We start from the raw sequence: 12,477 nt of genomic DNA, 5'->3' as shown, positions 1-12,477 counted from the left end.
GCTGGGAGCTGGAGGCTGACAGGCAGCTGCTTTGCAGTGCCTCCTGAAGAGAGAATCAATCAACTTCCCTGAGTCTGCAAGGGGCAGAGCCAAGCCAGGGCTCTCTTCCCTTAATGTGCCAGCAGAGGATGGCACCAGGCCCCACACCCAGCTCCATCAAAAGCAGAGCCCAGAGGCACTGCGGGGCCCAGGCACAGGTGGTGGAACCAGTGAGACAGAGTGGCCAAGGCCTTTGCAGATGATGGGAGCAAAGCCACCTGCCTGTGCTTGTGCTAAAGCAGGCAGGCAGGGGATGTGTTTGAGACACCTTGCAGAGATTCCCTGGGACTGCTGGGAGCAGGAACAGGGCAGGGGACATTGGAAGAGCCTCAGCTCTGAGTTCAGCACAGCCCTGGGCAGGCCCCAACCTCACACACAGCCCCCCCCCAGTCTTCACTGAGGTGGTGCCAAGAGGGTCATTAGGGATGGTGGCACTGGTGACAGCTCACATCCAGGGTTAGTGTGCATGGCCAGTGAGGCCTCCCAGCCCAACAGCTTACACAGGGAAAGCTCTTGGGTCCTCAGGCTGCACAGAATCATGGAATCCTTTGGGTTGGACAAGACCTTTAAAATCATGGAGCCCAACACCACCATGTCCCCAGGTGTCATGCCTACATCTTGGTCAAACACCTCCAGGGATGGGGACTCCACCACCTCCCTGGGCAGCCTCTTCCAGTGCCTGACCCCTCCTGAAGGAAATAAATTGCTCCTAATCTCCAACCTAAACCTCCCCTGGCACAGTTTCATAGAATCACAGAACACAATCATAGAATCAAGCAGGTTGGAAAAGACCTCAGAGCTCATCAAGTCCAAGCTGTCACCTGATACCCAGCACCTCCTGACAACCAAACCATGGCTCCAAGGGCCACATCCAATCCCCTCTGCAACACCTCCAGCCATGGGGACTCCACCACCTCCCTGGGCAGCACATCCCAAGGGCCAGTCTCTCTGTCTAGGAAGAACTTTCTCCTCCCCTCCAGCCTCAACCTCCCCTGGCACAGCTTGAGACCGTATCCAGACAGTGTCAAGACTGTGTCTTGTTCTGGTGCTGGTTGCCTGGGAGTCCAACCCCCACCTGGCTACCACCTCCTTTTAGGTAGTTCATTTCAGGCCATTTGCTCTCATCACTCATTACCTGGGAGACAACACGGAGACCTCACTCCAACCTCCTTTGCTCCCTACTTGTAGAGAGCACTCAGGTCTCTCCTCAGCCTCCTCTTCTCCAGGCTGAACACCCCCAGCTCCCTCAGCTGCTCCTCTCCAGCCCTGTTCCCCAGACCTGTCCCCAGCTTCATTGCCCTTCTCTGGACTTGCTCCAGCCCCTCAGTGTCTTTGTAGTGAGAAGCCCCAAACTGCACCCAGTATTTGAGGTGTGGTCTCACCAGTGCTGTGTACAGGGGGACAATCTCCTGACCTGCTGTGGTCCTGCTGACCTCTCAGTTTCTGATGCAGGCCAGGATGCTATTGGCCTTCTTGGCCACATGAGCACACTGCTGGCTCATGCTCATCCCACTGTCATCCAGCACTCCCAGGTCCTTTTCTGCTGGGCAGCCTTCCAAACCTCACCACTGATGGTTTCTGCTGAAAAATAGGTGGTGCTCAGCTGTGACTTGGGGCCAGCACCACGGTGTGTCCCAGCATCTCCACTTTGTTCCCTCCTGCCAGCAAAGCAGAGCTCAGCCTCAGCTAGGAGCAGGGCAGCCTTGCTCCCAGCCTGCCTGTGTGGCTTGATTTCATGGCTGAATGCAGGCTTCAGCTTAGGAACCAAACTGGCTGTGGGGCACACCTGGCTGAGGGGCCAGCTGGGCACACCAAGCCTGGCAGCACAAACTGGGCATTTTGCTCTGTGTGGGAGGAGGCAGAAATGTGCCCAAGGAACTGCATGGCTGATGAAAACCAGCTGCAAAACCATCTCTGTCTCCTGAGGGCAAACCCAAATGGCAGCTTTCCCTGCCCTGCTGCTCTGCCCTGCTGCTGAGGAGGATTACTGAGCCCAGCTGGAGTTCAGTAATGGGAAAGGGCCACCCACAGCCCTGCTCACAGGCCACCAGTCTGTCACCTCTGCTAGGGAAGGGGGAGCTGGCATACTGTCTGCAGGGGGGTAATGGAGGATGAGGCTTGAAGTGCCACCAGCAAAAGTGGACTGCTTGTTTATGCCACTACATCCCAGTTCCGGGGCTTTTACACCCTACAGCCATCAGCCTGGTCCTGCTCCAGCAGCCTGCCAGGGGGATCAGCACCAGAGAACATTGGCACTGGGTTCCTAGGGTCCTGGCATGGGCTAGCCTCTTTCCTCTCCTCTCCTGGGCCTCATATGCCCCAGCTGAACTTCCCAGGGGCTTGGAGAGGTGGCTCCAGCTGCCTGTGCTGGGCAGGGAGCATTACCTTCAAGGGGAAAGATCCTGCCTCACCGGGTGCTAGGCTCAGGCTGGTGCCAGCAGCTGCTGCCTGCAGTTCACTGGTGGTGAAGCTGTCTTCACTGTCCTTGCCTGGAAGAAGCAGAAATTACTCTTTCAGTCCAAGCACCTCACTCCTGGGCTGTAGAGATGTTATCCATGGTCCCTGCCCCTTCTCTTCCTGGGCTCCTGCTCCCACAGCTACAGGCCTTTGCCTGGTGCCTCCTCTGGGGTCCTGCTCTGCCCCTTTGCCCCACTGAGGTACATGGCTTGCAAGCAGAGGAGAGCTGGGCTGGAAAGATTCCTGCCCTTCCCATCACCTGAGGATGTGAACATAGCAGCTGTACCCTCATCTTCCTCCCTCCTCACTGTCTCTCCAGGTCCCACAGGAGGGTTTTGCAGCCCCTTCAGTCACCCTGCAGTTACCTGTGGTGTGCTGGGTGGCTGAAGAGCAGCTCTCACGGGCAGCCCACTCCAGCCTTGACAGCACTGTACCTGCAAAGGGTTGGAAAAGTTCTCTACCATCCTACCAGGGTGTTGTCTGGACATGGTTTCCTCCTGCTTTTGCCTGAAGGTGGAGGAGCAGCAGTGGGTGAACCCTGCAGGTCAAGAGAGCGAATTCTGTCCCTTTGTTCAGCTCTGCTGAGATCACATCTCCAATCCTGCCTCCAACTCAGGTGTCCCCAGCATAAGAGGGACATGGAATTGTGGAGCCAGTCCAGAGGAGGCCACAAGGACGATCCAAGGGCTGGAGCACCTCTGCTGTGAGGACAGGCTGAGGGAGCTGGGGGTGTTCAGCCTGAGGGGACCTTAGAGCTGCCTTCCAGTACCTGTACAGGAAGGCTGCAGAGGGACTTTTCCTAAGGGTCTCTAGAGCCAGGCCAAGGGGGAAAGGTTTGAAGCTGAGGGAGGGCAGGGTTAGACTGGGGCTTAGAAGAAGTTCCTCAGTACAAGGGTGGTGAGACTCTGGAAGAGGCTGCCCAGGGAGGTTGTGGATGCCTTCTTCACTGGCAGTGATGAGGCCTTGAGCAGCTGAGTCTAGTTGAGAGGTGTCCCTGCCCATGGCAGGGAGGTTGGAGTGGATGATCTGTGAGGCCCCTTCCAACCTAAGCCATTCTATGATATCCTGCTACTCCTTGGGGTCTTCTCCAAGGCTCCATGGCCAGCCAGCTCTTCCATGCCTGCCATTAAAGTGAAGGATTGCCACACACCCATCTGCAGCACAACAATCAGATTCCTCCTCTGTACTCCTGGAAACTCAAGTGCAGGCAAAAGCTTTCAACGTCTGCTGTCAGTGGCTTGACACCAACTCCCACCATGCCAGGTGGAGATGTGGCAGCAGGGGAACACTCCTATGATCAGGTGACTGCCTGGTGGATGTGGGGCAGCCTGGGGATGTGGTCTGCCTGGACTGCAGCAAGGCCTTTGCCACCAAACCCCACAGCAACCTCCTGGGCAAGCTGTCAGCCCCTGGCTGGCACAGCAGCTCTCTGAGCTGGGTTAGGAAGTGGCTGGAGGCTGAGCCCAGAGAGTGGTGGTGAATGGTGCCACAGCCAGCTGGCAGCCAGGCACCAGTGGTGTGCCCCAGGGAGCAGTGCTGGGCCCCATCCTCTTTAACATCTTCATTGATGATCTGGATGAGGGCATTGAGTCAGTCATCAGCAAGTTTGCAGCTGACACCAAGCTGGGAGCAGATGTTGGTCAGTCAGAGGGCAGAAGGGCTCTGCAGAGGGACCTCGACCGACTGGACAGATGGGCAGAGGCCAACAGGATGGCATTCAGCAAGTCCAAGTGCCAGGGGCTGCACTTTGGCCACAGCAACCCCATGCAGAGCTACAGGCTGGGGGCAGAGTGGCTGAGAGCAGCCAAACAGAGAGGGACCTGGGGGTGCTGATTGACAGCTGCCTGAATATGAGCCAGCAGTGTGCCCAGGTGGCCAAGAGGGCCAAGGGCATCCTGGCCTGCATCAGGAATAGTGTGGCCAGCAGGAGCAGGGAGGTCATTGTGCCCTGTGGCTTTGCTTAGGCCACAGCTTGAGTCCTGTGTCCAGTTCTGGGCTCCTCAGTTTCAGAAGGACATTGAGAGACTTGAAGGTGTCCAGAGAAGGGCAAGGAGGCTGGGGAGGGGTCTGGAGCACAGCCCTGGGAGGAGAGGCTGAGGGAGCTGGGCTTGCTTGGCCTGCAGAAGAGGAGGCTCAGGGGAGACCTCATTGCTCTCTACAACTACCTGAAAGGTGGTTGTAGCCAGGAAGGGGTTGGTCTCTTCTCCCAGGCAAGCAGCACCAGAACAAGAGGACACAGTCTGCAGCTGTGCCAGGGGAGGTTTAGGCTGGAGGTGAGGAGAAAGTTCTTCACCGAGCGAGTCGTTCGTCATTGGGATGTGCTGCCCAGGGAGGTGGTGGAGTCCCCATCCCTGGAGGTGTTCAAGAGGGGATTGGATGTGGCCCTTGGTGCCATGGTCTAGTCATGGGGTCTGTGGTGACAGCTTGGACTCGATGATCTTTGAGGTCTCTTCCAACCTTAGTGATACTGTGAGACTGTGACACAGCTCTGAAAACCATCAGGAAAATACAGCCAGCAAGTGAGACAAAGCCCTGCACCTTCTCTGCCCAACAGAGGAGAGGTCTGAAATGCCACCCAGGCTTGGGGATTTTGTTTTCCCTTCTTTAGCCCTCCCCTCAGGTTGCCCCAAGGGATGGGTTGGGTTTGCTGGTTTGGGGTTTTTTTTGTTCTCTCTTTAAGCCTCGCCTCAGACTGTGGGAGGTTCACCACTTCAAGCAGACAGCAAGTCAGAGGGGTTGGGGTTTTTCAGGTTTTTATTTACTAAGGTTTTTATTCTGTCTTTTATATTGCAAACCCCACCCCTAGAACTCTTCCCTCCCTTCCCTCCCCCCCCCCAGGAAAACAAAATAATAATAATAATAATAATAATAATAATAATAATAATAATAATAATAATAATAATAATGATAGAAACCCTATAGTTCCACCTACTGAGACAAGCCTAGTGTTGACTGGGGTCCAGTCAGAATAACTCAATGTTGGCTACTGCACTGCTAAGAACTGGGAGATCAACCAATATCCCTGTGAGAAACAAAGCAAAGGAAGCCAGCTGAAGAAGGGTGCTCACCAGGCTGGTGGATGGGACACACACCTACCAGAGACAGCCCTCAGGGTGTTTCTGTGCACCTCCATTTGTCTGAGTGGCCACAGGGGTTGTTGAGATTCAAGTACCAAGGCAGCAGTCGCAGGACAGTCATCCATGAGGGGTTGGCATGGCTGGAGACCACCTCCATCTGCTTACATCCTCCCTAACCCAGACAGCTTAGCTCCCAACCTCCTGAGCTGCTCATTCTAGGGGCCCTCTAGCATCGAGGGGGGCAAGAACCAGGTTGCTAAGAGAAACAGCAAACTTAAAAGGATATTGTGAGTCTTCCTCTGAGGAACTGCCTCAGACCTATGCAAATGTCACGAGGCTCTGTGCATCTGCTGCCCATTCCTCCACCTGACTCTGTTTCAAGGTGAACCTGTACAGATGTGGGGAAAGCAGGATCTATATATTATAATTACCACCTGCCCATCAGTCTTCTACAGGAGGGGGGGAAACTGAGGTGTATTGGAGAACCAGGAGATATATATAGAGAGAGATACATATAACTCGTGTGTGTGTGCGTGTGTGTGTGTGTGTGAGCTTACACATGTGCACAAATAGCCTACATCTGGGTATAACTGGGCATTAGCTACAGGAAAGCATGTGTGTATAGAGAGAGATACAGAGAAAATCTACACACACAGAGCCACCCCCCCTGCACCCCTCCCACCACACACACTCACAGCTAGCAGAACAAAAACACCCAGCCAAACATTCTCTAGAGTTCCCCCTGACCCCTTTTTAAGGAAGACCAAAGCTGATTACATCTGAGCCACCGAAGCACGTGGAAGCAGGAGTGCCCAGGAGTGCTTGCAGCAAGGGTGGGGAGAACAGGCACCTGGCAAGAGGTCTGCACACAAATTGGGTGTGGAAAAACCCAAGGGTCTGGGGGGTAGAGAACTGGGCTGGGAGGAGGTAAGAGAGAGAGTCAGAGGGACCTGTGTGGTTAGTGTGGGAATAGTGAGGGGTTTTGGCACTGCTGCATCAAGTCCTGCTTTCCCTCCATGGGCTGGAGAAGCCCCAGAAGAGCTGGAAACAGAGGGAAGCTAGAGATGTGTCTCTAACCAGGGACAGCAAAGTTGAGCACCTGACTCTTCACAGGGAGGTGGTTGGAGACACCTCTTGGCCTAAGAAGAAAAAGGATCAAGGTAAAAGAAAAGGAGACATTTGCTCTAGAGGTAAAGGCTGCAGCTCCTCAGTGCACCCAGTGGCCCCTTACTGTCCTCACCCCACTCTGACTGCCTTAAATCAGGGGAGCCCAAAAGCTCCAGCTCAAGGTGCCTGCCAGGCCCCAGATGTGTCCAGTGATGCTGCAACTGCAGGAGGAGGCCAAAGCCAATCAGGTGCAGGCTGTTATTGCTGGTGAAATCAAGCAAACTATTCCAATTCCCCCACCAGAGGAGGAGCATGGACCATGGCTGGCCACATTTCTGGCCTAATGTGGTGGAATGGTATGAACAAGGTTGCAAATCTGGAGGACTCTTGGCTGGGCACCACTTGGTGCCTGAGAGCTCAAACTCCCCTGGGCTGAGGAGGAAGAGGGCTGGGGTGACTGCACCCCACCTTTTGCTCTTTTTCTACCCATTTCTCTTATAAGCAGTCAACCCATGGACACTGAGACATCAAAATGAGAGGGGAAAGGTTAAAGTGCTGCCTTTTTCTTCATCCCTCTCCTTGCTTTGCACACCCCAGCCTGGAAGGCAGCTCACACACTTTCCAAACCCTAAGGAGGTTGAAGCTTGGGGTTCTGCTGGCCGAGAGCAGCTGCCTGGAGCGCTGGCAGAGAGACACAGCTCCTCCTACCACCCCCATCCAGGACCCCCACAAACATACAGAGGGGATATTCACTGCCCTACTCGAGGCGCCCAAGGGACTGCTGCTTGCTCCCAGCAGAACATCCCTGCAGTAAGAAAGAGACAAGCATCTGAAGGCAGGCCTGTGTACCTCCTGGTCACCTCTATGTTCTTCAGGTGGAATCCAAACAAGACCTCAGCCCTTCTGAAATGCCTAGAGGGGACCGCATCACTCACCCCCCCCCCTTCTTGCTTCCTCTGCAGCCTGCAGATCACAGGAGAGAACCTGGGACGGAAGTGGAACTTTCAGCTGCACCATCCAGGCGCCCCCCCACGCCTGGGTGCCATGGGGCCGGGCTCCCAGCCGGCGCCAAGCAGAGCGCCAGCAACAGGCCCGACCTGATGTTCCCTTTTACGGCCCAGGGTCAACCTCAGCCCTTTGTCTCAACAAAAGGAACACCTTTTGTGTGGGGGGGGTGTGTGGGGGGGTGGTTTTGGTGGCTTCTATGGCTGCTCATCGACAGGCTCCAGCTCGGGCAGGAGCCTCGCTGCGCGTGCCCTCGGCGGGTCGCTTTTGCTCCTCTCCTTTCGTTCCATGTATTAAAATATTTCTATAAAACCAAGTGACCAAAAATCTATAGCTCTAAGGAGACCTGGTTAGCTTCTTTTTTTTTTTTTTCTTTTTCTTTTTTTTTCCCCTTTTTTTTTCTGTTGTTTTTTTTTTTTTTCCCCTTTTTTATCCTTGTTTGTTTGTTTCTAATCAGAGCGAAACCAGAAGTGGAGAGGGGACAAAGCCCAAAAGCGGCGAGGAAGGGGAAGGAAAGGAAAACCTGGGTCCTGAAAAGGCTAACCGGGAACTGAGCTGCAGGGCTGAGAGAAGGAGTCCTCACAAATTGGAGGGCAGTTTGGATCTGACAGGTTCCAGGTCCCCCGTGAGCACTAGGGACTCTTTCCGCCCGGCAGCAGTCAGCGAGGCGGCGGCGGCGCCGGCCCCCAACACCAGCGGATGTGGTAAAGAACCTGAGGACATCTGCCGCGGCAAAGTCACGCGCCCAGGAACTGAGCTACAAGGCTTCCCCAGGAGTCCGCTCCCTCCACCAGGGAAAGGAGAGAAGCTGGAAACAGATTCTCTAGAGGAATGAGGAGAACTCTGGCTCAGCGTCTGAGCCAGCTCCTGGGGCAAAGATGGCTGGGAAGCGGAAATCAGCTTGAGGTCCTGGTTCAGGCGTCCCGGCGGCACGGGCGTCGTGCTCTTGGACTGCAGGAGCTGTGGAGGTGGGCTGGCTGTCTGAGGCAGGAGCAGAGAGCCGTGAGAGCCTGAGGCCCCAGAAGGGCCACATTGAAAAGTTCTTGTTGCCACTGGGCTCTGACTGGGAGGACTAAGGCCAGAAGGGGTGTAACAGGGAGAGGCGACGCCAGATTGCTGTAGTGGAGACATGGAGGCAAAGGGTGGCCGCTCTTGGTGGAGCTGGGCTATCGTTCCAGTTAAAGATCCTAATGCACTTGGATGTGCTTGGCACAGGCCTGAGGATGGCCCACCAGAGGCCTGTGCCAGCTGGCTTAGGCTGGAGGATGGAGAGTTGGAAGAAGGAGTGGGTTGGAAGTGATTCATTCCCCCCAAAGTCCCACTGCCCGAGAGTTGCTGTAACTGTCCTGCCTGCAGTTGTCTTGTGGTGGGCTGGAACTGGTTGAGAAGACTAGGGGGGGAGTTTGATGAGAGCTGGGTGAGTGAGGTTGATGGAGAGCTAGTTGTGGCTTGCTGGAAGTGCCCAAATCCACTGCTGGAAAGGGTTGGCTGCTGCTGCTGCTGCTGCTGCTGCTGCTGCTGTTGCTGTTGCTGCTGCTGCTGCTGCTGCATGGGCTGAGCTGTACCTAAGGGTGATCCAGAAGCTGCTTGCTGGAACTGGCTCAGGCCCACCGAGGATGTGCTGCTCAAACCTGGCTGGCTTGAGCCACCTGGAGGGGATCCCACCTGGAACTGGCCTAAGCCGGCAGCAGCTGAGAATCCTGCCAGCTGCTGGATGTGGAAGGAAGAGGATGAAGGGGTTTCTGCTCCTGGGGTGTGCAGCTGGGAGGGGGTACTGGAGGGAGAGCCGACAGCAGAGGGGCCGGTCGATGGGATCAGAGACTGCAGCCTCTTCACCGGCCTGGGCGTCTGGTTGGATTGCTGCCCCAGGGACCCCAAGACGGACACCGGAGGGCGGAAGATGGCTGTGGGGAGGCGTGGGTGGTGGGTCAGAGCTATAGCAACAGAGGTGGTGGCTGCTGCAGCTTGCAGGGGCGCCTGGATGAGCGGAGTCCAGATGACAGGGGTGGGAGTGGAGGCGGCGGCGGCGGCGGCCTGGACGTTGTGGGCACAGTGTGCCATCTCTCGGTCGTGCTGCACGATCTGCTGGATGATCTCATTCTCCTGGTAGTTGAAAACACCAGAATTGAGGTCATGCTGGACTTTGTGCAGCAGAATGGAATTTTTCTTGCCTGTAGAGAAAGAGAAGGAAGGAAGGAAGGAAGGAAAAAAGAGTCACTCCGAGATGTCAAAGCATGGGAGGCTTCCTCACAGCTTCCTGCCAGACTTCCCTCAAACTGCTGGCTCTGTTTCCCCTCCACTGTCATTAGGGGCTCTGGGTGCAGTGTCTGTGCTCTAGCAACGAGATGACAAACATCCCATCTTCTGCTATGATCAACAGACCTAAAGACCCCATTAGAATGTGCCTGGCAGGACACATCTTAGGCAGGCAGTCAAGCCCATGTTTGGTAAGTGGGACAGAGCCTGTGGACCTGGGAGACTCCCATTTTGCACCTCAGAATCTAAACTCCTGTTAGAAACAGAGAATAAATCCAAAGGCTGCATTCTTTGTGTGGGTGTTTTCAAAGGAAAACCTCAAAAGGAGTCTCCTGAGTCTTCAGCTACTCTCCTTCAGCTACACCTCTGCCACAGCTGGCTCATGTAACCTGCTCCCTCTGGAGTCAGATATGGAGTCAAGAAGGCCAACCATGTATCAAAGGAAGTGTGACCAGCAGGACATGGGAGGTGGTTCCACCCCCTGCTCTACTCTCATGAGACCCCACCTGGAGTACTGTGTCCAGTTCTGGTGCCCCCAAAACAAGAAGGACATCAGACTGCTGGGGTGGGTGCAGAGGAGGGTCACAAAGATGATCAGAGCTGGAGAATCACAGAATCACCACGGTTGGAAAAGACCTCAAAGACCATCGAGTCCAAGCTGTCACCACAGACCTCATGACTAGACCATGGCACCAAGTGCCACATCCAATCCCCTCTTGAACACCTCCAGGCATGGGGACTCCACCACCTCCCTGGGCAGCACATCCCAATGGCAAATGACTCTCTCAGTGAAGAACTTTCTCCTCACCTCCAGCCTGAACTTCCCCTGGCACAGCTTGGATTGCTTGGATTAGTTCTGAATCAAACTAAACTTAGTAATCATTCATTGTAAATGTGATCCACACAAAGCCTGCAACTCAGAAACAAGTTTGGAGAACAAAGGTGGCATGCCAAATTTGAACCTCCCCTCATGGGGTGTTGGGTGAGAATAGAATAGAATAGAATAGAATAGAATAGAATAGAATAGAATAGAATAGAATAGAATAGAATAGAATAGAATAGAATAGAATGAGACCTTCAAGATCATTGACCCCAACCTATCACCCAACACCATCTAATCAACTAAACCATGGCACCAAGCACCCCATCAAGTCTCCTCCTGAACACCTCCAGCCATGGGGACGCCACCACCTCCCTGGGCAGCACAGCCCAAGGGCCAATTCCTCTTGCTGCCAACAACTTTCTCCTCCCCTCCAGCCTCAACCTCCCCTGGCACAGCTGCAGACTGTGTCCTCTTCTTCTGGGGCTGCTTGCCTGCCTGGCACAAGAGACCAACCCCCAGCTGGCTCCAACCTCCCTGCAGGCAGTTGCAGAGAGCAAGAAGCTCTCCCCTGAGCCTCCTCTTCTGCAGGCTAAGCAAGCCCAGCTCCCTCAGCCTCTCCTCCCAGGGCTATGCTCCAGACCCCTCCCCAGCTTTGTTGCCCTCCTCTGGGTAGTTTGGACTTGATGATCTCTGAGATCTTTTCCAGCCTTCTTGATGCTATGATTCTCTGATCTCATCTCTTTGCCTTCCCAGTGGGGTGGAAAATGTGGCCTGATGAGTTTGTCTGATTCGAGTGCACCGGGCACTGCGCTCGCCTGGCCTGAGGGACAGAACCAGCCTGGGCAGGGGGATGAGATGCTGCCAGCAATGCACAAATGCCTGCTGCAAGGAGAGGGTTTCTGACGTGGCCAGGCTGCCTGCATAACACCTTGCAGCTCTCTGCTCTGAGAACAGCATGGGCTGGGTGACTGTGCCAGCCCTGCTCTACCAGGAGCTGGGAGGTGCTGACTGGAATGGCTCTCCTACAGAACTGGTGTGGATTAGATCCCAGCTCCTGCCTTGTCAAAGGTGTTCTCTCCCCCTCCTGCCAGCAGGAGCCAGCTGGCATTGATGACAGCACCTATGGGCTTCCTTTGCACTTTTCTTTACTGAAGCTGCTCAAAGCTGCTCTAGCAGGGGTTTGGACTAAAATCATAGAATGATAGAATGGTTTGGAGTGGAAGGGACCTTGAAGTTTATCCTGCCCATGATCAGGGACATCTCCCACTAGCCCAGGTTGCTCAAGGCCTCATCCAACCTGGCAGTGGACACCTCCAGGGGAGGGAACATCCACAGCCTCCCTGGGCAACCTGTTCCAGTGTCTCACCACTCTGCAAGCAGAGTTTCCTCCTAAAGCTGTCCCCACACTGCCATGGAATCACAGGTTCAAGCTAAGCCAGCTGTAGGTACTGCCTAAGCCCATGGTCTGATGTTTGATTTCTCCCATACAGGACTCTGGTTTAAACTGCTCACCTGATGGATTCCAAGAAGTGGCTGACAGTGGACTGCCATGTTGGCAGTAGCTCTCAGTAGTTCCCAGTGTGATCCCAGAGGATCACACCACATCTCTGCCCCTCTTAACCATCTCCAGGGCTGGGGATTCAACCACCTCCCCAGGCAACCTCTTCCAGCGTTGGAGAACCCTTTTGGGGAAAAAGTTTCTTCCAGTGTCAA

At 54.8% G+C, this 12,477-nt stretch overlaps 1 protein-coding gene across 1 annotated transcript in view; it reads right to left on the bottom strand.

Annotated features, from left to right (window-relative positions):
* Window positions 1-5,339: 5,339 nt before the first annotated feature.
* Window positions 5,340-12,477, bottom strand: part of HCN4 (hyperpolarization activated cyclic nucleotide gated potassium channel 4) — a 153,450-nt gene continuing 146,312 nt past the window's right edge. Inside the window, exon 8 of the mRNA XM_068144282.1 lies at window positions 5,340-9,856. Coding sequence (XP_068000383.1) covers window positions 8,265-9,856 — 1,592 coding nt within the window. The 3' untranslated portion in view covers window positions 5,340-8,264. The remainder of the gene's footprint in view (window positions 9,857-12,477) is intronic.

This window comes from Melanerpes formicivorus, unplaced genomic scaffold, assembly GCF_026170545.1.
Source record: "Melanerpes formicivorus ecotype bairdi unplaced genomic scaffold, bMelFor1.0.p_v2 SCAF_10, whole genome shotgun sequence".
Taxonomy (NCBI): Eukaryota; Metazoa; Chordata; class Aves; order Piciformes; family Picidae; genus Melanerpes; species Melanerpes formicivorus.
Note: the sequence above shows the minus strand (reverse complement) of the source record. Positions and strands in the feature narration are given on the sequence as shown.